Source organism: Coloeus monedula (assembly GCF_965178545.1).
Source record: "Coloeus monedula genome assembly, chromosome: 11".
Classification (NCBI taxonomy): Eukaryota; Metazoa; Chordata; class Aves; order Passeriformes; family Corvidae; genus Coloeus; species Coloeus monedula.
In genome coordinates, this window is record NC_138791.1 from 7,431,616 (window position 1) to 7,458,087 (window position 26,472).

Here is a 26,472-nt window from a genome sequence, read left to right on the forward strand (position 1 = left end):
TGTTTATGGGCTCAAAAGGACTCTTTCTCTTTGCCCTAGTAGTTGCTTGAACACAGAAACTTGCAGAAGCAATGATGACATTTGCTGCAGTAAAAAATCAAATAGTTAAACCTCTGTAATTCTTGCAACACTTTGGAAATATCCACAGGAGGCTTTTTTGGCTATTTTTTTTTCATTAATTTAGCAAGGTACTAAATAACCTGACATTAAAATTATGCAGCTGATAAACATTAAATACATAATTTTGGTGGATTTAAACAATCAGTAGAAATAGAAGTATTCTGTTGGATTGGGACCAACGTGCTCAGCAGGTTTGGATTCAGGCTGTGATGGACCATTTCCCTTGGGTGATGTTTTGCTGCAAGAGAAAAGAGCTGTAACTCCTGAAAGGATCACAATTGTCATGCAGCAGGTGGAGTGTGAAGGACCAGCTCCACTAAAATGTGCACATTCCCATACTGTGCTCTCCCCAGTACTGGTGTAGCAGCTGTAACCAGCAGAGCTCTGAGCAGGAGCGATGAATGTCCCTGTGGCTTACATTTCACAGGTGGAGTAGGGATATTGCAAACTTTTCCCATATGGCTCCAGTGAGCAAGAGCGACCCAAATACCTTTACCTGCTTTCACTGTTCTTCCTTTCAGTAGCAGATAGGTTTTACAAAGCAGTGCATCTTTTGCTGCTTTTCCAGTCTTTTGTTCTCTCTGGATTTCTGTGTCATCTCTACTGCTTGAACTGCTGCAGCTGCAGGCACCAACAGTCCTCTGACAGCATCCTAGAGATTCCATAGCATGCTGTTATCCTTTTCTCCCCCTCCACTTTTTAATCTGTCAGCAGGTTTTAAACACCAAGGATGTTTTTAAAATACCTTTTTTTCTCGACAGAGTGTTTTAAATGAAGTAACAGGGTAAGTCAGGTATATAGATAGACTTCTCATCCCTCAGGTTTAGTTAGTTCTGCTGCTTTCAGACATGGTAAATCCCTGGGAAACTTAGCTGCTATACAGGATGATGCTTCTGTTTAGAATTTGTAAAATAGGCCACTGAGAGGACTTTTGTTTAAAAAAAAAAAGAAGAAAATACTCTTTCAGAGGGAATTTTATTAATGAGAATTACAATACTGGAAAATCTGCTATAGATTAGTGAAGATCAGTAACAGTGTATCCAAATGGAACTGGTTGGATAATTAGATTCATTTAATAGGTACTGAAATTTAAACCTCTTGATCCCTCTGACGTAAACATAACTCTTAAAAGTTGTGGAACTTGATTCTAAAAGTTTAATGTGGGAGCGAAACACTGGGACAATGACTACAGATTTCAGATACGCTGGGAGGAAACGTATTCAGGAGTTAAACAGCAGGCATTCAAATAAAGAAAAAAAATAAGAAAAAGAACAAGCACCAAAAGTGTAGCTATGACCTATAAAAAGAAGCTTTAATAAAACCCTGTTTATGTAGGTGGCAGCTTATGTGAGCAGTATTGAAGCAACATGACTGGGATAACCAAGTGACAAGTAAGGGATAGTAAAGACTGAAATCATTAAGGAACATCATGTTTTCACTATTCTTACACTCTTTTTACCTGTTCTGTATCATGTCTGTTTTGGCTATCTGTTCTTCTGTATGCCTGTTTTGGTTTCTTATTTTCATGCTGAGAATCCCCAAAGATCCTCATTTTATGATTTCTCCTCTCATTAATAGAATTTTTTTTTCAATACTGATTACAATTTATAAGGTATATGCAGTGTATGATTGTCTTTTCTTGATTTGGTGAAAAGGAAAATTATTTACTGAGTTTTAACACATCTTTTAGGAGGAACATACCAAATGGCTGACAGGCTGTCTGCTAAGTAAGAAGGAAAATTTTTAGCAAGTTTGGTATAAATTATGAGGTCCTGACAGTCTTAACACTGAGCTATGCCTCGTTTTTGTTTGTACTACCTAAAGTTATTGCTAAACTTTTAACTGTGCCTTCTGTTTTACTGTCCCCTAAAGTGCTGAAGGATGAACTTTTTCTCAAGCATGTTCATTAGTTGAGAGGATAAAAATTTTAAAACATTTGGAGTGCTTGTGAGAAAATAAATTTTAAAAATGTACAGCATAAAAGTAGATTATTATCTCTAAGTTTCAGACAACATTTAAATGTTGATCTCATCTTTTTGTCTTTCATGTTTATATCTGACTTCTGTATCAACACTGGGTGATGCTGAAGTATAGAGATAATGCTTATTATCATTTGATACAATGCCTTTTAATCCAAAAACACTTCTATTTTACTATTTAATTTATGGTGGGATCTCAAAAGTACTCAACTTAGATGAGCTTTCTATGTCCATAAAGCTATAGCTGTCTTAAGCAAAAAGGGCGTGTTTTCATCTTTATTTGCTTTTATTTCCTTCTGCAGTCTTTTTTTTCAGAGCATAATGGCAGGCCTGAGCTTGGTTACTCATATATTGGCAGAGATTTTTTATCCTTTTCCCTTTTCAAAATGACAGAGTCCATTTTCTCTCCTCTCTGTGTTTCAGCAGAGTTAGAATAGATGAATTCAAAGAACAGCACTTTGGAGTTCTCTCTTCTTAAAGTGCTCTTTGGGAGACATGGGCTAGCTGCTTTTAGGAGGTGAAGTTATGCATCATGTGCCTACTTCAGTAAAATAATAATTTCCATACCTTGAGTTCTTTTGGTGTCATTAAGATCTTAAATGGTTTTCACTAGTTACTGCTACAAGCTTCTGTTCTAAAGTGGTTAGAAAGAAGGAAGAGCAGAACACTCTGTAATTTGTAGTTTGTGATGATTTGGAGATGTTATGTTCAAACATGGGCACTTAAGTGAACATTTGTATTTCAAGCAATTGTAGTACAGGCTTTTCCTTGGAATCTAAACACTCTCTCTACTTTTCTACATGCCATCAGCTGGTCATACTTTTATGTAGCCCCTTTCTTAGCTTTGGAGTTAAGGGATACCTGTTTTAGAACTTCTGCAGACTTTCTTAAGTTGAAAATGTGAAAAAGTTTTGAGAAAGAATTAAGTTACCTAATGCTTGATTTTCTGTAATACTTTGTCCAAATGGAACTTGGGCTGAAATAAGTCATGTAGAACCACATTTCGGTTGTGTCATAGTATAGTGCAGATTTAAATTTAAAAAGTAAAAAGCCCTGTTTATCTCCAGTCCTCTTCACTGTATCGTCACAGCACTTTTGCTAAGGTGTCTCTTGCAGCTTTAAGTATTCCTAATTAGGATTTTGGGCATGGTTCTTCTCCTAAAATCTTAGGGAAATGTATGATTAAACTCAGCAGAGATAAGATCAAGTATAATTTCCCCCTTTCCATCAACAAAGGATTTGAACTGCAAGTGTGAGCACAGCAAATCCTTTCTGATGTTCTGAATAAGAATATTATAAAATGGTGAACAAAATAGATGACTCAAAGTTTCAAAATTTTTACACCTTTTTGGACAGATAATGGCACCTTGTCAGACTTGGGTTTCTAGTGCTCTTATTAGGTTAAACTTGTGGGGAAAAAAAAAATCACTCTGAAGAAGAGTTTAGCTCCTATTTATAGGGTATCTTTAGACCAGGAACAGCCCTAAGCCTTCAGTGCTTCAGACCCTGGACCCACCTTGTCTTCATAGGCAGATGTTCTCTGATGGAAGTGTCACAGAAGTTCAGATTCCATGGGATAATTTCCTTATATATTAATATTATAAAACATGAGCAATGTTGTCATTTTATAAAGGAGATTATTTTATACATAGAAGACCAGTTAACACATTTTAAGCAATGGCAGTGCTGATATTTCCTGTCTTTCAGAGATGGGCTGAACAATGGAGGGTTTCCCATGGTAGAAGCATTGCTGTAAACATTTCTTCTGGTAATGTAATTAGGAAGTATTGGCTCCAGTTAATGTAACTTAAACAAAACCTGTTGTCCTCAGCAAACCTGTTAAACAGGCATAGCCTTGTCTTAAAAGAAAAGAGGGACATATAATGTTTCCGTGGAAACTCAGTTAAAATTCTGATTTGTGGATATGAGCATAATCAGCACTACAATCTAAACTCATTGAATTAAATGAAAAAGAGTCTTAGTTGTGAAGTCAACACAGTATAAAATATCTCTACACATGCAAGAGCCAGAGCCTCCCACCCCTATTGATGCTTTCTATTTGCACTTTAAAACAAAATAAAGCAGGGAAATTTGTGCAAGGCCCTTCTCTTTTTGCCTTCCATGGCCATTTGTGCAATTTTTAACACAAAAATCTATATAAGAATATAAAATAAATCTGTTTAAATATACTTTATTGGAGTTTGTTATAATTTGCTGTATCTCTAATGTGTGGTTTTGATTTCCTTTTCTTTTAAATGAAAGTAAGAAGAGTTGTTCCTTTAGTGTAGGACATATCAGCCTTGTACTGTGAGAGAATAGAGAAGATACTGTTTGCTTCCATTATAGATGTGCTGAGAAGATTTATAAATTCTGGAAAAAACCTCTAGCATCTCTTTGTAAAACAGCAGAAAAACATGGAATTGATTGAATTGGTGCTAATTAGAAAATTAAATACGTTTTATAAATGTGTTATAGCAGAACTTCCAGGAGAACCTTTGCCATTTAGAAATGTCTACATTTTGGAAAGTGGTATTTCAAAGTTATTTTGATTCCTAGGAAGGTGATAGAGACTTCAGAATAACATTTACTGGTGGCAGTGTGAAAAAAGTGCTTCTGGAAAGCCCATCAGGGTCAGCCTGAACAGCTATAAAAACTTTCCTTGTAAGTCAATAATAGGCTTGACTCTACAACAGCACAATCTCTGGAAAGTCCTGCCAAAAGTCCTCTCCTTGAGCAGAGTTTTGAGAGGTTTTTTGTGTTCTCCAGAGCTCCATTCTGGAAGGGGCTTCATGTTCTTTTCCTGTGCTGGGCATCCCTTAACTCTCACAGACTCCAGTGAGCACTCAGCAGTGCTCAACACCTTCCAGGGAAAAGCCCCAGCTGAATTTGCACCTACAAGGCAATGTATTAGAAAAAGAAGTTATTTTGCATGATAAATCCTTAGTTTAATGTGTAATCAGACAGCTCACTTTGGGAAACCTTCCCAATTCATTTCAAAGTTATTACATTAAAGAGGATTACATTTGGTGCCCATTATATTGATTTCACCTCAAAACTTACCAATTCATACTTCTAAAATATGCCTTAAGGCTGTACTGACAGCTAAATCCTACTAATCATTAGTATATAAATTGTAATAGACTACTTGTTGCAGCATCTGGATAGCAGTTTATATGAAGTAAGTATGGTCCATTTGTACTTTTATTGTGAAAATCACATCAGCACTTACACTATTTCCAGAAGTTAATAACTCACCCAGAGAAGTTCACTTATGGCCATAAATTGGCACACTGATCTCAGGCAATGCAGACATTTTATTAAAAAGTTTAAAAGTCTGACAATGCCTTTTAATTTTATCAGTCTCAACACTTTTTAAAAGCCTTATTTCTTAGGGTTTTTTTTTTCTTGATGTATCAATTAAAAACATTTATTAAGTTTGTATTTGGTCATAAGTTAGTCAATATCTTGTTCTTTGTATTTTGTGGCTTTAAGGAGGTGATTTCATCTCTGTCTAATGAAGCAAATAAGCTTTTGGCTAATTTTCAGCAACATGAAAACACCTCTTAATACGTGAATAGTCACCAGATCAGACCTTAGCAACCATTCCTGCTGACACCTCTGCAGGCTTATGTAGCAATTCTGAAGATGTTGACTTCTTATTATTCCTGAAATCTGGTAAGTAGACAAGTAAAATAGAAAGCTGTCACCCCAGCTCTGATTGCTTGGCCTCTTGGATGACATTAGCTGTTTTTCAGTTCATGGGCATGAACTTCTGCACATTAGATGAAGCAAAAGATAAATTATTTTCCCCAATACAGGTCATTGGTAAGAGGTATAATTAACATTTCTTGGCAATCTTTCAAAATCGTGGCAATAAAATGTTCTTATGAAATAAAGTTAAATAAACGTGAAAATGTTCAGATTACAGCCACTGTTAACCCATAGTTTCAGAAACTGACTTTCAAGTGAGATGTATGTAATACGCTAAGCACATCTTGAAAGATGGTGTTTCTTTTTACTTAAGACATAAAAATTAGGAGAGTATGAAAAAGAAGAAAATTGATATTTCAGTACACTGAAAAATCTCAGTGTTATTAATTTAAGATTGCTCTCTATTCCTGACATGGTTTAAACTTCCATTTCAGGAGATTCCAAGAATGCTAGTTTATAGCTCAAATGCTAGCTCCTACTTTTGTAGAACAAATAGGCAACTGTGTTCTTTTCTACACAGAAAAGAATTAAATTTTATTAAATTTTATTTAAGAAAAATACATTTTTGATCCAAAAATGGAAAAAAGCAGACAAATCTGGTTTTGCAGATAATACTCTTCATGAAAAAGTTTAACATCTGTATCTTTTGCTCTTACTGTTTTTTTAAATTGTTCAGTAAAAGACACAAAAATAAATCACTTTGCAAGTCCACCAGTGCTATTTTCCTTGTACTTGCAACTGCAGAATACCATGGTACTACTCAATATCAAACACATAAAAATATGGGCACTGAGTGTTTTGGACACGTAACTCTTTTGTACTTTTCTAAAACTATAGATTACCACCATGTGGTTAAACAGCAAAACCATGGTTAAATAAAGTATCTTAGAAAAATAAAAACATGAGAACTATTTTGGAGCATTACACCAAACATTTGACTTATGAATCATCCAGCAGATATGGTGTTGAAAGGCTGGAGACTTTTATTCATTATGAGGCCCTTCTGATGTATTATTTGACTTCAAGTACATGACTCGAATTTTCAGTAATTCAAAGTAATTTGCTAATCACAGTATAGCACAAAGAGTTTGTAGAGATTGTGACTATTATTATGATTATTACTCAGTAAATAAGAGATCCAAGACTTATTTCCAGTTGATGTGGTTTGATAAAATGTCAGGGTTTCCTCATTCGATGTCCCAAGCCCGGTTTGACTGATGGGATTTCATATATCCATAGACCTTGTATGGACACAGGTCCCCCATGACAGCAGCAGAGAGGGAGTGGCTGGTGGTCAGTGTGTTCTGTAGGCAGGAAGTGTTGGATTCAGTCAGTTCCCTCTCCCTGCAAGGATTGGTACCAGCAGAATCTGCATGTCTTGGGCCCCAGGTCTGTGGTAGGGGGGCATTGAACTGTCGGGAGACAAACTGGACAGAGAAATCCCTCATCAGTTCATTTTGCAGTAGATGCCATAATATTTATCTTTAATGTCTTGTCCAAAATATTCTGTGTCTGGAAATAGGAACACTTATACCCATTCTGCTATGACAGGATTTCAGTTTGGGAGGTGCAAGCCACTTTGGGAATAGCAATAGGAGCTTTGCCCATGTCTGAGATCAGCCTTCTCACAATACTGAGAAATACAGAAACAGATTTTTTTTTTTTTGCTAGCATGCTTAGGTAGTAGCCAGAATCAAGTCTGCAAATAAAATATGATCAAGGCTTGAATGTGTTGTGTTTTAGTTACAAGTGGAAGCAGAAAGTCTTATATATCCTAAGAGAATCTGGTCACAGTTTCTAAGAGTTCAGACAAATATCCTAATTTCTGGCTGTTTGTCTGGACTTTGAGCCTCTTAGGGTTCCTTAATTGCCAACTTGAAACCACAGCCTCTTGGCTGAGATGGAAAGGTGCTCTGGCTATGCTGCTCTAAACTAGGACCTCAGCTGTGAGAAGTAAGGCTTTTTCTGAGAACTTGACAAATCCTGGATCTTCCCTAAAGATTTATAAAAGTGTTTACAAATACATACTGTTCCTACTTTTCGTTTCAGTCATGGGTTGTACTTGAATAGCAAGAAAACCCTATGAAACTAAAAAATGGTTAGGGAGTTATAAAAATACTCTCACTGCTTCATTATTTCAGCATTACTGTGGTCAGGTTTCAATCTTCACATGCTTCCTATACCATTGGAATTCAGCATTATTTGTCATTGCAGTGGCCACGCTAGGAGGTGCTGGGAGAAAGCTGAAGGCTAATAGGAATTCATAAAAGTTCTGCCACCAGCACAGTTTCCTCTGTGATGGTTCTTGCCTTCTTTCTGCAGGCTGCTGAAGCTTCCTGAGGCTAAAAGTAGTACTACTCAGCTTCTTTTTTTTTTCTTTTTTATTTTTTTTAGATTCCTTTCTTTTTGTTTTTGGTAATGGAATGAGCCAGGTGTCAGGCATTTTCTAAGAGTCACAGGGAGGATCCTCCAGACACCAGACAGGGCTGAGCTGTGCCCTGCCTCACCCTCTTCAAACTGGGCCATCTAAGCCACTCCTTTATGCTATCAATGTACTCCTTGTACTCCTCAGGAACAAGGCACCTATCTTTCCAGCAAAGTGCACTTATTGTAATTTGGCATGCCAAGGGGTTACCTTCCTCCAGGCTTATGGGAGGTTTGTTTTAGGGTTTTTGGGTTTTTTTTTTTAAAGTTACAGACGGATTTTCAAGTACCTCCCTCGAGCTGTTCTCCTGGTACACAAAGTTTATCACAGGGTAAATGAGCAGAATTCTGTGGAGCCCTTTGTCGCAGTGTTGGCAGCACATCAGCTGCTGTCCTGCAAAGTTTGGAACACAGGATGATGATCTGAACAATAATTTACAGATAACCTGTTTCCCTCCAAGATCCCCTCTGAAGACTCCTGAAAAGGCAATGGACTTCCAGTCACCGGTGTCTATATTTTTTTATGTTTTCACTCAATTTATATCCTTTTTGCGTTTCCTCCTGCTCCTGCTGCTACTTCATTAGTCCTCCAGAAGGAGGATGTGTGTCAGGGAGTCAGAGGGAGTCTGGTTTATGATGATGTTCACAGACTGCCCTCCACAGTTCAGTTTGTCAGGGCTTGGCTGCAAACCAAGCCCTTCAGCTTTCCCTGGTGGTTTGAGTTTGGATGAACTTCGGCCTCCCAGCAATCATCATCCTGCTCCCCTTTCAGCTTGGCCTCACATCAAGTTCCCAGCATCTCCTCCCTTTCTGCTTGAGCTTGGCCTCCAGGAAACACCATTTGCCACTGCCTTCCCTCTGTCTTGGGAGTTTCCATGCACACAACAGCTTTCCCCACTAATTCTAAAAATCTTCTGGAAGACAGTAGCAGGTTTGAGGTTCAGGAGTAAAGAGGCAGAATTTCAGCTTTCCACCACCCATTTAAGAAGAATTCACTCTTTCACATTCTGCATCACAATAGCTCTGATGAAGGAAGCAGTCTTTGTCTTCCTAAATCTTATGACATATTCAAACTCCCATAAAAACCCAATCATTAAATAGGACTAAAAAATATCTGTGTATGGGCAGTCATTCCACTTATTCGATGACAAAAAGAGAAAGGTAAGATACCATAAATAATTCAAGATGTTTTTTCCTGGTTATTGTCCAGAATCCAAAACTAGATGATATTTTCCACTTTGAGATATTATTTTACATTATATCGGGCTCTGCAGCTCAAACTGAGGTAGAAAAGGTAAGTGCACATTTACATGGATTTCAAAGGATTTAATAATAAAATATTTATAAAGTATTAAAATCATTGAAGAGTACTTAAATATGCAATAGACATACCGTGGAGTTAAGCAAGAATGTTCCACGTCAGGAAAACAAAAAAGAAAGTTGTCAGAACATTAGAAATTGTCCCTGAGTTAAATAATAAGCTGTAAGGAAACCACAACATGGGACAACACATTGCAGAGGACAGTTCCTGAAAAATAATAACATCTTATCAAAATGCATAACAGATACCTTATTTTTGCTGGAGTAGGAATTAGGCTTTATCATAAGAAAACCAGAAGAAAGTGCATAACTGCTCAATAGTTTGTCCCATCTTTTTGTCAATTTTGCTCTTTTACCGCAGGCTGCCAATAACAGTTCATTATGAGGATGGCTGGTATCACCACCCAGGATTGAGATTGCCTGATGCTTTCAAGCATAAGCTTGTATTTTCAGTACATAAGAAAAATAGCCACACTTAAACAGTTAGGATAATTGGGGTTTTTTGGGATGTTTCCATCAGGGTCAGTCATTCCAGGTGATAAAATCAATAATTTTTTCATGTTATAATGTAATTCTGAAGATATTGTCTTTGAAGAGAGGAACTGAAAACAACAACCAGGGGTGAGAAGAGGAAGGTATAGATAAAAGGGGAAAGATCACTGAGAAGGAAACTGAATGAAGTGTGAAGTTTGGAAAGGTGAGACTGCATTTTACTGTGTGAGTGAACTGAACCAGGGATCAGAAGCAGTTTGGGAAGTGCCCAATTCACAAGTCCTTGTTCACATTTTTATACATCCTGCATGTGATTTGAGAATGACTGTCACTGAGAGTCCAGCTATGTTGGGGGATACCAGAGCATAACTTTGTTACTTATTACCTAAAGATATTATTGGCAGAAAGTTCCTGTTGGAATACCTCTAATTTGTTAGCTAAGAGTTCTTGGAATTGAGGCAAGAAAAATACCTAGATTTTATTCTTAATCATTCTACATAAAACACCTATTTTTATAAGATTTTTATCATCTTTAGTGGTGGGAGTCTTGTATTAATCTGTACTGGCTGTTCTTTACAGTTATGGTGTTTACATCTCAGGGTTGTGCACTGGGGTGTAGCAGAGTCAGTGTCTCCTTCTTTGCCTGAGCTAAACACTGAAGACAGATTTTGAACTGAAACAGATTTAGAACATAAATATAAGTGCAAACAACTTTTTTAAAAGTATTAAAGTGTGTTCTGGATAGCATGTAGTTATATTTTAAAAGATGATAAATCAGAGTTAATATTAGTAGGAAAAAAGAAGAGCATCCTAAAGAGCCTGAGCTCAATACACAGAGGTGATACAGATTGAAAAATAATCCTGCTACAAGTCTCTATCCAAGATTTCTTATTTTGAAGCCAAGTTAAACCTCATTTAAGATAATTCCATCGGAAACAGGAGGCCAAAATGTCCTTAAGATTTTAGGCATCTTTTATGTGTGTGAAAGAGCCTTAACCTCTACTGTATTCTGTGGGAAAAGGAATGGAGACCTTAAGTTATTTTTGTAACCTTGTTGATCTAGTGTTTATTATATATAGTGTCATAGTGTATAGGTATTTCAGAGAATGGAAATCCCTTTAGCTTTTGCTGCTTTTTCCTATAATTGTGTATTGGGAATCCATTTGTCAGGTTTATAGGGAGACTCAGCTCCTCTCTTGCCTGAAATAAATCAGTCTAATCTATTTTCCTCTCTCAAATTTTAAGTAGGAAATTATTCTTTTTACTTAGAACCTAAGAAGGATTCTAATTCTTTGCACAGAAGTAATTTGTCGAGGAAGGATTTCCTTATCTTTCTGTCTATTTACTTAACCATGGAGATTGAAATGAACATGAGCAATCCTGATCTATTCCGAGTAGTGATTTGTTTTCCTTCATGTTTGCCTCAATACTAAGCAGCCCTGAGCCACGTAGCATTTGAGAACTGCCCAATACTTCCATCCTGAAAGCAACCCACTGAGAGAGTAAAATATTACCTTCAGCCATGGAATCGATGCATAAGGAAATTACTTATTTAACAATAATTATCACTGAGCCAAGAGTTTAACTTTGTCGTTCTCAACCATCTGTTATTTCATAGGGTCTGCACTACAAAAATAGCAGCCACTTTATTAAACAGAGGGAAGAAATCTCAGGGAGTTAATAACTGTTTTCCATAGGCAGAATTAAAGGTATTTATTTGAATCACCTAAGTAAATTTGCTGATGTGATTAAAACAAAAAATTGGATTTGCAACATTTGTTTGAAGTGACACATTTTGTGTTACATAACACAAAATACCCCTCCATCAGTTCCCATCAATTCTTCTCCTGCTTGCCCTCCTGCAGCTCCAGCCCATTCTCCTCTGTGACATTAGAGAAAAGGCAGCAGTGAACACAAAACTCATTTTTTCCTGGCTGAAGACAAACAATTTTTATCCTTTGGCCATTTTGGTTGAACCAAGCCTGGAAATGTGGAAGAATACCTTATACTTTGAAATGTATGTTCCACACAAAGCTCAGTTAGAGTTTTTGTTATTTGTGGCAGTTACCTGGGTACTTTCCTGACCAATATGTAGAAAAATTTCAGTGCAATTACAGCTTTTTAATCTAAAACTCTGTGGTAGCTGTTACACCCAGAAGGCTAAACTATGAATTAGTGACATGGGAGACATAATTTTGAAATTCTCCTGTTTCCTTTTCCCCCCACATGTAGCCAGTTTGTAAAACATAGATTTAAATATTGGGTGGCTTGGAGCACAGATATTTTATTCTGAAGTTCTCAAGTGCTGAAGGATTAGGGATTGCTCAGGAGAATATATAGGCTCAAAAACCTTTTGAAGTATATTTGAATAGCTCTTATGGCATTAAATGACCAGACAAAAAAAAAGTCATCTTCTAGTCTCAAAGTTCTTGAAAAGCTCAGGAGGGAAAAGCCTGCAAAAGTGCTTTAGAATCACATGAGGGGTCGAAAAGAAAATTATTTTCCTATACATTAACAGTTAATTCTTTCAAATCTAGAGGTGTTCAAACAATTTTTAGCAGAATTTTAGGAACTATTAGTAATTTTCATTTAGGAATATATTTTGTAGAATACAGAATATTTAGAAGCTACTCATTCTGTGACAGGGAAGAATTCTGCAGGGAACAATGTGTAAATAAGACAAAACTGTGAGATTAATATCTCATATTAAGATAGAAGTCTCAAAAAAATTGCCTCATTCTAAAACTGCCTTCATGATGCCGTGTTTATGAGATGTATTCTCTTCTCCTATCCTGCAAGCACAGGTACAGATCATAGAATCATTTAGATGGGAAAAGACCCTTTAGATCATCAAGCCCAACTGTAAATCAAGTCCAGCCATCATGTAGTTGACATCATGTAGTAGTTCATTATTTAATCCTAAGTAAAAGGATTTCAGAACTCTAATTGAGGAATTACTTCACAATGGGAATACATTAAAATGTTGCTGTTGTAACACTGTATTGCCTTTTACCCTCTTCAATGGCATTGTACCTCAGAGATTAAAGATACAGCTCTTTACAAAGTTAGAGAAATAAACTGGTTTGGTTTTGTTTTGTTTTTTAAAGGTAGGTAATAACTAAATTGATAATGCCTGGACCTTCACTTTCTGCACAAATTACTGCTGAAACTGTGGAATCTGCTCAAGTGGGAGCAAGCCCAATATTCCTCTCTGTCTTTTACTTTCCCTCACAGTCTGTCCAAGAAAGCATCAAAATTTTAGAGCTGGTACTCTGAAACCAAGCCTGCAGCTGCCTCTTCTCATCCTCATGAAGAGGGATGCTCTGCATTTCATAGAAAGTAATCTCAGCATTTCATCTCTTGTTATGCTGCAGCATTCCATTGTGACTCAGTGAACATGGAATCTTTTGCAGATCAACTTTGCTGTAATTATCTTGTTACTGATTCAGATTGTGATGTGTGGTAGGTTTTGTACAGGACACAGAAAATTTTCAATGCATATTGACTTTCTTTGTCTTTAAGGAGGGTTCTGAGCTGTAAAGTTACTGCTTTTCTACAAAACATTTATGCTTAAATCAGAATCATAAGACAATTTAGAGTGGGAGGGACCTCCTGAGCTCATCTAGTCCAAAATCCTGCTCAAATTTATACATACATAGTATTTTGTTGGAGGATAACAAGAGTTTTAACTTTTTAATTAATGTTTATGATACTTTCATTAATTATCATTAACAGTTTTCAAGAACAATAGTTTTCTGGGTGCTGCTGTCTCTAACAGTGTGAACTCCAAAGGGCTGACCTTACCAGGACCTTAAATGAACAATATCTAAGTACAATCCACACATCTCTGCCTGTTACAAGCACACGAGATTGGCCTTTCCCATGCTGACACAGCATCCAGAAGTGGTGTGGTTTCCTTGTGGAAAGTTCCTGAAAGCTTGTGTGTGTTTTGCCTGCATTTCTGAAAAAGCAGGCAGGATGTGCTAGGAATGAACCCAAAGGCAAGCAATAGATGAAGCAAACCTGTGCTGCATGGCTGTCAGAGAGCATTTTCTTATGGATGCTCGTATTAATTCCTAGATAATAAAATGTATCTGGAGACAGTCTCCTCTGGTGTTCATTCAGAAGGAAAGCTGGATTTCTCTACTTTCATAAGCACACAATCCATAAGTTAGAGATAGCAGAAAAATATTTATAACCTGCTCTATTTAGAAAATTCTTTATGTAATTTCGCATCCCTCTGTATCAGTTCATTACACATTTCATTTCACATACTTTTCTCTACCTGCTAACACAAAATAAAATATGTGCATGACATCAGTGTGTGTGCATTTGCAAAAGCAAGTACCAATAATGTAAATGTAAGTATGTTTTTAAACCATTCCTGCTGTAGACCCTAGAGGAGGAATGAAGAAATGAAATTTTATTCAGTTTTCCAAAACAACTTTTTTTTTTTTTTTTTTTTGAGGCTTTGTTTTTTAAAGAAACATGATTTTGCTAGGCATTAGATCTTCAGACTTTTAAAGCTTTTTGAATTCTCTCTGTTTAGGAAGATGAAGCCAGAAGAATCAACTGCTTTTGGATCTTCTGCAAACCTCAGTGCATTATGTTGCTCTTCAATAGAAACAGTGATAGGAACATCAGACTAGGCTGGAAGAAAGGTTCACTGATATTTGGAAAAACATAATCCCACCTGAGATTATGATAAATATATAATTTAAACCAGTAGTATCTTGAATAATTATTTCATAAAATTGCAATCCATTATCATTAATATAATTTTTTAAAAAAAAATTATACCCAGTAATATTTGCCAGATATTTTCCTTTAACAGAATTATACGTAATACTCTTACCTTCAATTTTTTCAAATACATTTTTGATGCTTCTTGTGTTCCACTGATAATTTATGGATTAAATGACCTCAAAATAGTCATCACTTGAAATGTTAGCCAACATTTTCATGTTGTTTCCACAAATCTTCATGGGTTTCAGCAGAAAACACATTGTGAGGGTTCCCTACAGCTGTTATACTGGTACTAGGAAAACATAAATGAGATTGGTGTGAACATAAATATGTTCAGCTTGTGGTTCTTTGATATTAATTATGGAGACATGCAATTTGGATGATTTTTTCTTTTTTTGCCATGTGTATTCTTCACATTATACAAGCAGCATCTTTCTGTTTAAATGGTTTAAAATATGACTGTGGTTTCATCAGTTTAGTTAGTTGTGGTTTTTTATTTTAGGGCTTAACTTTTCGGTATGAAACCTTTTCTTTCTGACTAATTTTAAAGAATTATTTTGAAGGAATTAAGCATGTTGAGTTTATTTATTTATATTTTCCTTTCCCAGCTGTAGGTATCCAGATGAAACTTGAATTTTTCCAGCGGAAATTTTGGACTGCAAGCAGACAGGTATATTTTAAATTGAATTTTTCTTTGTCATTGAATCCACAACAGATTTTTAACTGTGGAAGTGATGATCTTGTCACAAGCAAACTATCGTAAAGAAATAATGTATTGGAAGACATGTTCTTCTGGTTTTACATTCGGGTTCACCATTACAGAAAAGGAGAATTCAGTGGTGAACAAGAGTTGCTTGATTTTTGGAAATGTGCTGGTTTGGCCAAATTTAGAAATATATCCTGTGAGAGAAGGCAGGGTACAAACCATCCCTCCCCCACCAGGTTCAGGAAAAAATCTTCTTCCTCAAAGGAAAGAGATAAAAACTATTTCTTTAACAAACACAAAGGAAAAGGAGAATGCTAAATAATAAAATCTCTCACTGTGGAAAAAAACCTGGGAAAATGTTAGAGTTGTCCCTTTGGTCTCCCTCCTCCTTGGAGCTGGGGCTTGGCCCAGGGCCAGGCCCTCTGTGCTCGGTGGAGAGTCCTCCTGATGTGTTCTGATGTTGAAACAGTCCAGCAGAGAAGAAGGGGAAAAAAATCGGAGTCCCAGGAAAACCAAGTTCAACTCTCCTGAGGAAAAGGAGCTGAAAAACCTGGCCCAAAGCTGCCTGGAAAGCAGCAAGCCGGGTGCTTCCCTCCGCTCTCCCTCTCCTGCCCCAGCTGGATGCCGAGAGCCGTCTCTGTCTCTGTGTCCTCGAAAAACACGAAAACAAACTGCAAAACTGCTTTGAAAGTTTTGTTGGGTTTTTTCTCTCCCCCCTCTCAGCCTCAGTTTAAAGGGATAGAAAGGCATAAAACTAATTTCTGGGCATAGGGCAGCAATAGGGAATACAACAGCAAGTCACCCCAAAACAGGAAAAAATTTAAAAGTTTATTAATTTTAGGCCCCAATACATAAAGAGTTAATTTGCTGGCACGTGGTTTTTCTCTCTTATAAAAAGTGTAATCAGTAAAAAAAAGTGTGGTACTTGTTTCCAGTGATAGCAGAATCATGACTTTTCACTCAGGTTTTCTCTCTAACACTCAGTAACTGTGGGATCACATAGATTAATTAACAAAATCACATTACTGAATCATGGTTGGCACTCACAGTCTTCAATAAACTTAACCTAAACCATTCAGGGATAGAATTTTTACTCACTGAAGAGGATAATAAGGTACTTTCTAAAGATTAGGAGATACCATCCCTAGTCTGAGAATCGATTGGAACTGTGCTATTACAGAGAATAAACCCTGACCCCACCCCTATTGGAGAATCATCTCTCATCCATGAATGGTGTCAAAGATTCTAGAGTATGGAGGAGATTGTGCTGCTTAAAGCAGTGGAAATTGTCACAGTGTGAATGAACCCTTTCTCTGCCAAGAGGAACAGAACATGTTTGGTGAACAATTCAAAAGTTTGCTAGTCATTTTTAGAATTAATTTAGATAAAGATGTAATCAATATCAACTCCTTTAAAATTTTGCTCATATGAATTTATAAAATGTTTTATTTTGTAATCATCAAATGAGGACTGAAAACTTTCTATTGATTTTTTTTTGTGTATCATCTTTAGTGTGCATCTCTCGATGGCAGATGTGCTATAAGCTGTGATGATGAAGTAAGTAATTAACAGGGTTTTTTCCCATGTATACCTCTACTGCAGTAGAAGATAAAGTTGTTGAATTTAATTTGTACATTATGATCTTTTGATGTAATTTGGAATCACCTTGTAAATATTACACTATTTAGATAGTGAGACTTTTGTTATGCCTGTCACAGATACCCACTGAATTACAAGGCTGACTCCAGTACCTCAAACACGTGTTGCAATAATTTCTGCTTTGTGAGTCCAGTTTGGGAAATAATTTGAAGATGTGCTAAGGCATTTGTTTACCACTTTATTGTTAATGACAAAAAAAAAAAAAACACACTAGCAGTTTAAAGTCTTCAGCTGGACACCAGCAGGAGCCATATAACCATATGTAGAAATTTAGTAAGAGCATGAACACTGCTGATTTAGAGATTCCAGACTTTCTCTTAATGACAAAACACATTGTTGGTAGGATTCAAACAAATATCACAGCTCCTCTGGTGAGTCTGTTAACTCACAGCTTCTCTCAATGGCAAGGAAATATCTGCTGAACGTTTATGGTATAAATTAAAAGTAAACACGAAGACATTAATGTCAATTGAATGGCACAATAGTCAATAAATATTAATGACTACTAATAGTAATATATTAATTGTAAGTATAATTAATTAAAAATAAAGGGAATTAATTAATGAGTGTGTGATATCTTTGATCCTATAATAGAGACAACCTATTAATTGAAAATACTTTCTTTTCTTGAGAGCTTTGAATTTGCTCATTTTTTCTTGTTTTCCTGATGCCTCACATTTTATTTTAATGTTCTGTTTTCTTTCTTTTTCATTTTTGGTTTCTTAACCCAAGTTACATTCCATTACTGTTATTGAATACTGGAGCTGTGAAAAATACATAAAGGACTTGAACTGGATCAAAGTTACTGTAATTCAGATGTGTTCTCAGACCTCAGTTAACATTCTTGCTGTGTTTATTCTGGACTTCATGCCTACGGTTTTACAAGCTCAGGGACTCTCCACCTATGGAACGTTCCCCTTGAAATCTGAAATTCACTGAACTTGAACCTTTGGCCAAACGTGAGCATAGTTCACTTCCAATACCTGTGAAACATTGTGAATTAGACCTCTTTTATACAGCTCTAGTATATGCAAATGCTATTATCCCACGCATTAATCTTGTATCAGAAATCTGTTTGAGATTTGCTAATAGCAAGTGAATGCACCCTGCTGCCCTTTGTCAGTGCTAGAGATAAATTACAAGCTATTTCTTTAGCACAGTGATGAATACTGAAGGTTATTTATCTTGCTGGCAAGTGGTGAATGAATAGTCCTGAATGAATATTTTTTTTTCCTAGTTAATATTTCTGAAATGGATTGAAATAGAAACCCTCTTATCTTCACATTCCACAAAAAGTATATAGATTCCATTTATTGCATTATGCCTGTTTCCAATAGCATTGCTAAAAAATTAGTAACTTTTAAAGTTCTGAACCGTGCTAGGGAATGACTAAATCTTAGAGATTTGAGACGTGGCCACTAATTCTTGAATCGAGCCAGTATTTTCCCAACAGTTTATAAGCCATAAACTATGAAATTAAGCCTACACTTTTTCTTGTCCAGCATGACTTCTTCTATTTATTTTCTATTCTATGGAGAAATATTGTTTCTAAAGGAGTATCTTTAGATTAATCTTTCATGCATGAGGACTGCAAATATGTATCCTCGAAAGATCTCTGTGTTGACTTAGTTCCTCTCCTCATCCAGTCAGTGGGAGGTTTCTGGTTGGCTTTGGGGAGAGCAGCGTTGTGCTGTTAGAGCCTCCTTCTGAAATTCCATCCTTCACACACCATTGAGGTTAAGGAGCTGCCTCTTTTGAGTGCATCAGCTCTGCTCAGTTCTTTGCCAGCATCATCAGCTTTTCACATTGCATTTGCCAACTTTGGGCTTTCTAGCAGATCAAAGGTTGAAAATGAGTTGTTTCAGCTTCCTTTTTGACAGGTTTTCTGTCACTGAGGGTGCTTGTAGCTTGGGTTCTCCTATTAGAATGAATATCCTGCATTTGCATTAGGGAATGATGATCATTCTGAACTTTTGCCTGATTTCAGCTTTTGTTTTTTTAAAAAAATCTACTTCAAGCCAGCATTTGTGCAAATCTCTCCTCTTCTTTGGCCCCACAGAACTGTACTAATATGTGGTCAGAATGAGAATCAGGCACATCTAAGCATCTTGGGAAATATCAGACTGCATTTTTGCCTCTTGCACAGCTACTACTGCATGGGGCTGATTTCCTCCCTAAAACAGCACAGAGATTTTGTTGGATGTGTAGTGTAGCAGAAAGCATCTTTTGTCATATTTCTGTACAACCCATTTGCAGCAGGAAGGGTTTCAAATTAAAAACAAAGCCTGGAGGATTCCTATATTGGAAGCCATTCCACTTATTTTTTCCTTTTTCACAAATGTCATCGAAAATTCAATAAGCAAGAGTAAAAATGTTTGCTGATTTAGACCAAAAATAGAAACACAATAAAGATTTAACACTGAGATAGGTATTTGGCAATACTGAGGAGAAACTGAGTTATATCAGGGTTTCAGGGTTTGAGTTGAACCTTATGTTTAAACTCTGAAGTGCAGTAATTAAAACTTTGCCTGTAGCAAGTAATTCCGTGAGGTTAAAACGGTGCATGTGTGTGTGGAGGGAAGCACTGATTTGGCTTTACCTTGTTTTATACAGTTCAGACGTCTGACCTATGAAAAGCTAACAGTCCTACCTCTAAATCCAGTTCCCAATTAAAAATACCATTTGAAAAGCTTTAGGAGACCTGTGGGGCCTCTTTTACAGAAGTTTCTGGTCCCATCCCCCAATGAACAAATTAAAAAATATTACCTGGTCCCCTGTTGGTTCTGCAGGCTGACACTGTGTTTTCATTAATACATCGTTAGGGTAATGACATTGTGCTGATGTTTTTCTCCAAACACAGGAGAAGTCATCAGGAACACCAAAGTTCTGTGCCTTTGCAAACTTTGTTACAAGGAAAACCTTTAAGAACAGATTATAAAAACACAGGCTCTTGTTTTTTATGTTTGTTTGTAATTGTCTTGTTAGTAATTATCCTCCTATTCTGTACACATCTTTGTTTTGTTTTGCATGAAAAAAATGCATACAAATTAAATTGGATAGCATCCCATAAGTCAAGTCTGCACTCACTTAGAATTTATGTAAAACCCTATAACAACCTGAAGTTTTTACCCATTTAGAATTGTCTTAGAAGTAAAGTATATAATTAACTTAATGCTGTATCCCAACATCAAAAATTAAAATAGCGTCTTATTATTTTTCAGACAATCAACTGTTACCTAATAGATAACAATGGATTTATTTTAGTATCTGAAGACTATCAACAGGTAAGATTTTTCTTGAGTCTTCTCATGTAATATCTTAATCTAAAATTACTTTTTTTTTAAATAGGCCACCATCTGAAAATGGTAAGGAATTAGTAACACAAAATTTAAAAAAAAATTCCTTCTACAAAGAATATAAGTTTTTTTCTCACAAGAGCTCAGTTTCTGTCTCCCATTGGAGCAGTGTCTATTCTTAAACTCATAAACTTTCTCTTAAAGACCTTTCTCACTACTGAAGTGTCTGTCTTCTGTAAGAGGTTTTTACTCCAAGAAAAAAAAATTTCTCTGTGCCATTTTTATCACATGGAAAGTTTGGGAAGGGAGGAGGGGAGGACCCAGAGCTTTTACATTCAATCTTGAGATAATGGGATTTTACAGAGATGTTGGCTGAGAAGTTTGTTTTCTGAAGGGGATTACAGTCATTGCAGGATTAAAACTAAGCACTCAGCATCACAATGGAGAGGACAAGAAATAAGATTATCACAGAATCACATTATGTTTTTCTTAGTCCTGCAAACCTTATGAAGGAGCCATCACCATTCTCACTAACTGTTGCCTGAAAGCTGCTGGGATGGTGCCCCAGTCATGCCAGAATTGTCTGAAGTTGAATTGTTTTTATGTGTTGGGATTGTGAAGCCACACTCCTACTTAGCCCTATCTGAATTAGATAGGATTGGCATGACCAAAGAAATACACTCATTATGGAATGATCTTGATGCACTTAAAACATGTTTGTCTTATTGTTTCCTCTTTTGTTGTTGTTACTATTTACAGGTGCAGAGCTGTGATTTGTGTCAGTGATTTGCTGGTTCATATCTGGCTATGGCCAATAAATATTAGGAAGAGATGTTTCTTTTTGTAGTTACCTGATAGAAGCCATTACGTATACCTGTGAATAGTTTGGACAACTGTTGCACCAGAACTAGGCTAGAAATGTGTTCTGACCTGTTTTGTTAGTTAAGTGAATCTAAGGGACAGCAGAGAAGTCTCTATGGTTATATAAATCAATAATAAGTTTACAATAGTATATGTCTATTTTATATATGTAGTGTGCATACAGTCTATTGTGGATAGAGAAGGGGTAGGGAAGTGGGATGATGCCTTATCAATTCCTGACCTATCTGGGGTTGATTCTGCACTGTTTTTATATCAGCTTTCCAAACATGACCTGAGCTGCTCCAAGAATCAGGCTTTTGGGGCAAAGTAATTCTTCTGAATTGCAACTAAATCCTTATGTACTAAAAAGCCAACGATAACCTGGGTGTGACTGCTTTGGGGGAGAACTAGCATTTACAAAGGGAGCTTTTGTGGAGAGAACTGTCACTGAAATGTCTTCATAAGACTGGTGCACAACTTGATAAATCAGATTTATTACTATCTAAGGTTATATGAGGCATTTATGGTTTGGAATTTCTTGACGTTGCCTGCCTCTCCAATCATTAGGGTAATCTTTCTTCATCAGTCAGCCATGGCTATTGAAGCTGGTATTTTTATTCATGTTCCTTGTGTTTCTAGGAGACTCAACATACCCATATGTTTTGGAAAATGTTCCAAGATTCCCCTGAGGAAAGAAAAAAAAAAAAAGGCAATACTTGCCTTTTAGGTGGAGGAATGCCTTTTTTTAGCTAGGGCTGTAACTTTTCTGCCTGCAAACTCCCAGGTGCATACTTGAGGTCAGCTAAGTTCCTTGTAATGGAATTGGGGTTTAGTTCTTACAAAACCTATGGAATCCATGCAATTTGAGAGTGTAGTGCCCTTTCCCCCTCATAAATTGTGGGATTTCTCCCTTTAAACAATGAAGAGAAATATTCAATCCTTCTGGGAGCTGAGGATCTAAAATAAAACAGGTCTTCCCAAGGTAGAAAAGTGCTGCACTTGCAAGATTTTCCACTGTCACATGAATGGCTGCAGATGACACAGCCACTTCCATCCTGTGGACCAAATTCATAACAGCAATGTTTGTTTCCTCAACAGAGATTTATTTTTATTAGTCCACAAGTACTGAATAGGGACAAAATGAGTAATTCATCAGGCTGAGTGGTTTTAAGCATGAAATGACTCTGAATGGAGTTAAAATTTATAGGATTGTTGAAATGTACTGTTCCAGCTCCTTAAACAGGTCATGCAGGAATTATAAACAACGCTTTTTAATGACTGTTTATGAAATCCTCTCACAACCTGTTTATATATTTTTTGAGAAACATTTTAATCACAAGAGTTTGTGATCAGATTAGTGTGTTTTCTTTACAAGCTTTAGTTTTGAATGGCTTTTGTTTTTCTGATATTAGATGTTATATAAGGTACCTCAATATATTGGTTAAGGTCTCACATCTGCTCAGGGGTAATAATATAATCCCAACAACTTGCCCTTACTGGGAAGTCCTCTTCAGATTTTATGTAGTAGCAGTCCTGAAAACCTGTCTATGTAACTGTCAAAGCCACTCATCAGATCCTAGAATATGCCAGTTTAAATTGCATCCAGTGTTTTTTTTTTGCATTTATCTACGCTTTTGGTAATTCCTTGCATTTTCCCCTTACAGACTGGTTACTTTTTTGGGGAGGTTGAAGGGGCTGTAATGAACAAGTTACTAACAATGGGCTCTTTTAAGAGGTAAGAATTAACATTTTATCTCTTAAAAATGTTTTAACAAAAAAATTAAAGTCATGTAGAAGAAAGCCAAGAGTGGTGGTGTGGCTGGATTGTCATCTGTGCCTCTTTTCTGTACACTCTGACTGTAACTTGGTTCCACACACAGCAAATACTGACAGTATTGGAGTCAGCCTACCGTGAGTTTCTTATTAAAAGAATGGTTTATTTGATTACAATGTTAAAATTGAGTCCCTTTCCTCTTCCCACTGGGCTCAGGTGGAGAAGGGATTGGGCCATATCCACTACTGAGCAGTTTTAAACAGCTCTAAAGCAAAACATCGATGCCATGTTATCATTTTGACCTGTAAAAAGTTGGAGATTGCTCGACCTAGACAGTGCAAAATGCCCTGCTGTTGAAGGGAAAGTGTGTTCTCCCAGTAATCCATCTCCATTCACATGCTAACTTTGAACATTATCTTTGTGACTATTGACCTGGTCTTAGTTATCACAATGACATTAAAAACTAACCGTGATTTTATGTGTTATCCTTTGAAATAAATTATGCCATCTGGGGAATTAAGAAAAATCTTTTCCCTTTAATCTGTAACTCACCACTGGAGTCTTCATGGCTTTCATGTGGTCTAAGAACTGTTCTGTACCTCTTTGTCCACCTACAGAACAAGAAAAGTGCTGATAATATATTTTATGCTTTTGCTTTTTATTTTTCTGTGCATTTCTAGTATGAATAAAAAGACATATTACTGATTCCATCAATCAAGGTTTATTTATTACCTGTGAGGGTGTGTACAGAGGCTCCCTGAACAGGTGGTTCATGGGCTTACTTGGTAAATCAGCTCCCTTAAAGGCAGAAAGCTTTCTGTGCTGCTTCTGTGCATGATAGCTGAGTACTGCTCCCAGTAAATGACTGACCTGAAATGTAAGGATCTACCACTCATGCAATCATCCCCAATCCTAGTTTTCCAAAGGTGGCAACTTTTTTGCATTTAGCACCACATTTTTAACATATGCTGTAGAAGGAATTGAAGCAATACCTGTTTATGGACTGGGTTTGGTAATGACAGGATCTGCTTATACAAGAGATGAAGCATTTTATTTAATCCAAAGGACAACACACAGTCACAACGAAGACATAATGTTTTAACTTGTCCCAATTTGTTCTGTTCTGCCCAGAAAAGCATTTCAAACAGAACTTCTACTCAGTGATTGACAGTGGTGGGCACCACCAGTGAGAAAACAGGCATAGCTTGAGAGTTCCATCTAAAATGCAGTGGGTGGCTCTTTGGAGTGGGCCATTGGTAAGGATTTTGCTTGTCTTGGACTTCATTATTAGAGATAATGAAGCCACAAGCTCAGTACAACTGAGCTGCATACTAAGGGAAGTGTAAACACGAGTCAATTATTCAACCATGATAAACTGACCATTGCAAATCAGTTAAAGACGGGAGAGGATCAAAGTGGAGTAATTGCAAGTGAGCAACTTCCTGTACAGCAGATAGCAGCAGCAAAAACCCCTATCTTTGAGCTGTGTTAGATGAGGCCTTTAAATAAATTATTCCAACAATATGAAGAAGAAATCTTTGCTGGTTCTCATGAAAAATAGTCAGGCACTTTTATAATATTTTTAAGATTATTTCTTTGTCTGGGTGGCGGTTGTGTTTTGTTTTTCCAAAATTTATTTATATGAAATAAGAAGAAAATAAAAAGAGTGCTGGCTGCAGTGGTGGGGTCTGTCACCAGGACCATTTCCCTGAGAGCACAGTGTGGGCATTGCATACACTGCACTTGTCATTGCTGCTCTTACCACGGAGACAAAGCAGAGAGCGAGCTCTGTTTGTTGCATTTCACTCTGATAATACCCAGAGCCAGCCTTTCTTGCAATTTGCTTCTTACATGGCATGCACTGTCCAACAGGTGAATTTTATAACCCTGCCCTGTTTGAGCTGCTCATGCTCCCTTTTGGGTGAGTTTAGAAGGTTCTGTGGTGCCTGATCTTCCCTGCAGAAGAGTTTGCTGGCAACTCCAGTGGAGATGGGAGTCTGCTCTTCCAGTGATCTGAGTGGCAGTGGCAGCATGTGCTCTCACCTCATGATTCCTGCCAGCTTCCAGTCTCTGCATCCACAAAAGGAATGAAATAACTCTTTGACTGTTCTCCCAACTACCACAAATTTGAAGTGATATAGAAGTGCTTTGTAGGATTGAGATGGAAGTGCTAAACAAAAGGGGGCTGTTTGCTGCTGACTATATTTCTTTTCAACCTGCAGCAGGATGAAATTCAATTTTTGTGTTCGGTGTTTATTTTTTAAAGGGAACTTAAATACCTCCTTCCCTCCTCAATTTCTTTAAACTCAGTACTTCTTTTGAATAATGTGTGCATATGTATGTATGTATATTTTCTTAGTTTATGGGGTTTATAATTAGGGAGAAAAATTATATCAGTGCCTGCACAGCAACGTGACATGCTCTATGATTTCATTTAGCAAAATTATGTTTATCTTATACCTTAAGTATTGCACACAGTTAAATAATTTAAATATGATTTAAATGTATTATTAAATAAATTAGGATGTGCTTACGGAAAAGTATCTGCTTCACATAACTTAGAAAAGTTTCTTTATGGTTTTCTCGGCACTTTGTTTATATAAAAACAGTGAAAAAAAATCAACAGCTCAAACCATGAAAATCTAAAAAGCCAACACTAACATCAGGAAAATTAAGGGCTACCAAAGCAATGAGATCCCTAAAGAAATAAACATAATAAATCTGTAAGAGAAAATGAAACATCTCTTGCCTTCAAAACAGTTTCACCCTTTCCAGTAGGAGGAAAACTAAGCAATCTATATGACAAATACGGAAGCAGCATCATTTCCATTTCCTCTTACAGTTCTCTTTCCACCAGGCATCCTCTTGCATAGAAGAGTCTAGGCATTGGTATTTAGTATTTAGTAATTTTGTAATTATGGTATTTGGCAATATTGGTATCTGATCATGCTGTCAGGATGTATGACTGAACTGGCACAGCCCTGAAATGCAGCTCTCCCAGGTGCTAAGGTTCACCCTGTCGAGTTCTTGTTGCTCTGAGAGTTTCTCTTGTTTCTCATTTTCTTGTGGTGCAGATCCTTCACCTGTGCTCTCCACATGGACACAGAGGCAGACTTCCATCTCTCTGTCTTGATTTGGTTCATAAGCAAAACCTAGCAAGTGTTTTGCCCCCACGTTATGTGTATAAAAGAAATTCAGAATTTTGTTCTTCTCCTAGCAAGTAGTTTAGTAAATTCCTAAAGCCAAATGATGAGAACAGTAACTAGTTGCTCAACAACGGGACACAATTTTCACTGAGGCAGAGCAACCCCCAAATGAAGGATATTTTTCTATTTGGCCAGTCTTTCTTATTTAAACATTTTATTAAGATATTCCTAAAATTTG

General features: G+C 36.7%; 1 protein-coding gene across 1 annotated transcript in view; it reads left to right on the plus strand.

Moving 5' to 3' along the window:
- Positions 1 to 26,472, plus strand: part of CACNA2D3 (calcium voltage-gated channel auxiliary subunit alpha2delta 3) — a gene marked incomplete at both ends in the record, with an annotated part of 393,646 nt that overhangs the window by 335,838 nt on the left and 31,336 nt on the right. The window contains 4 exons of the mRNA XM_082288518.1: positions 15,401 to 15,462; positions 17,011 to 17,055; positions 20,379 to 20,441; positions 22,979 to 23,049. Coding sequence (XP_082144644.1) covers positions 15,401 to 15,462; positions 17,011 to 17,055; positions 20,379 to 20,441; positions 22,979 to 23,049 — 241 coding nt within the window. The remainder of the gene's footprint in view (positions 1 to 15,400; positions 15,463 to 17,010; positions 17,056 to 20,378; positions 20,442 to 22,978; positions 23,050 to 26,472) is intronic.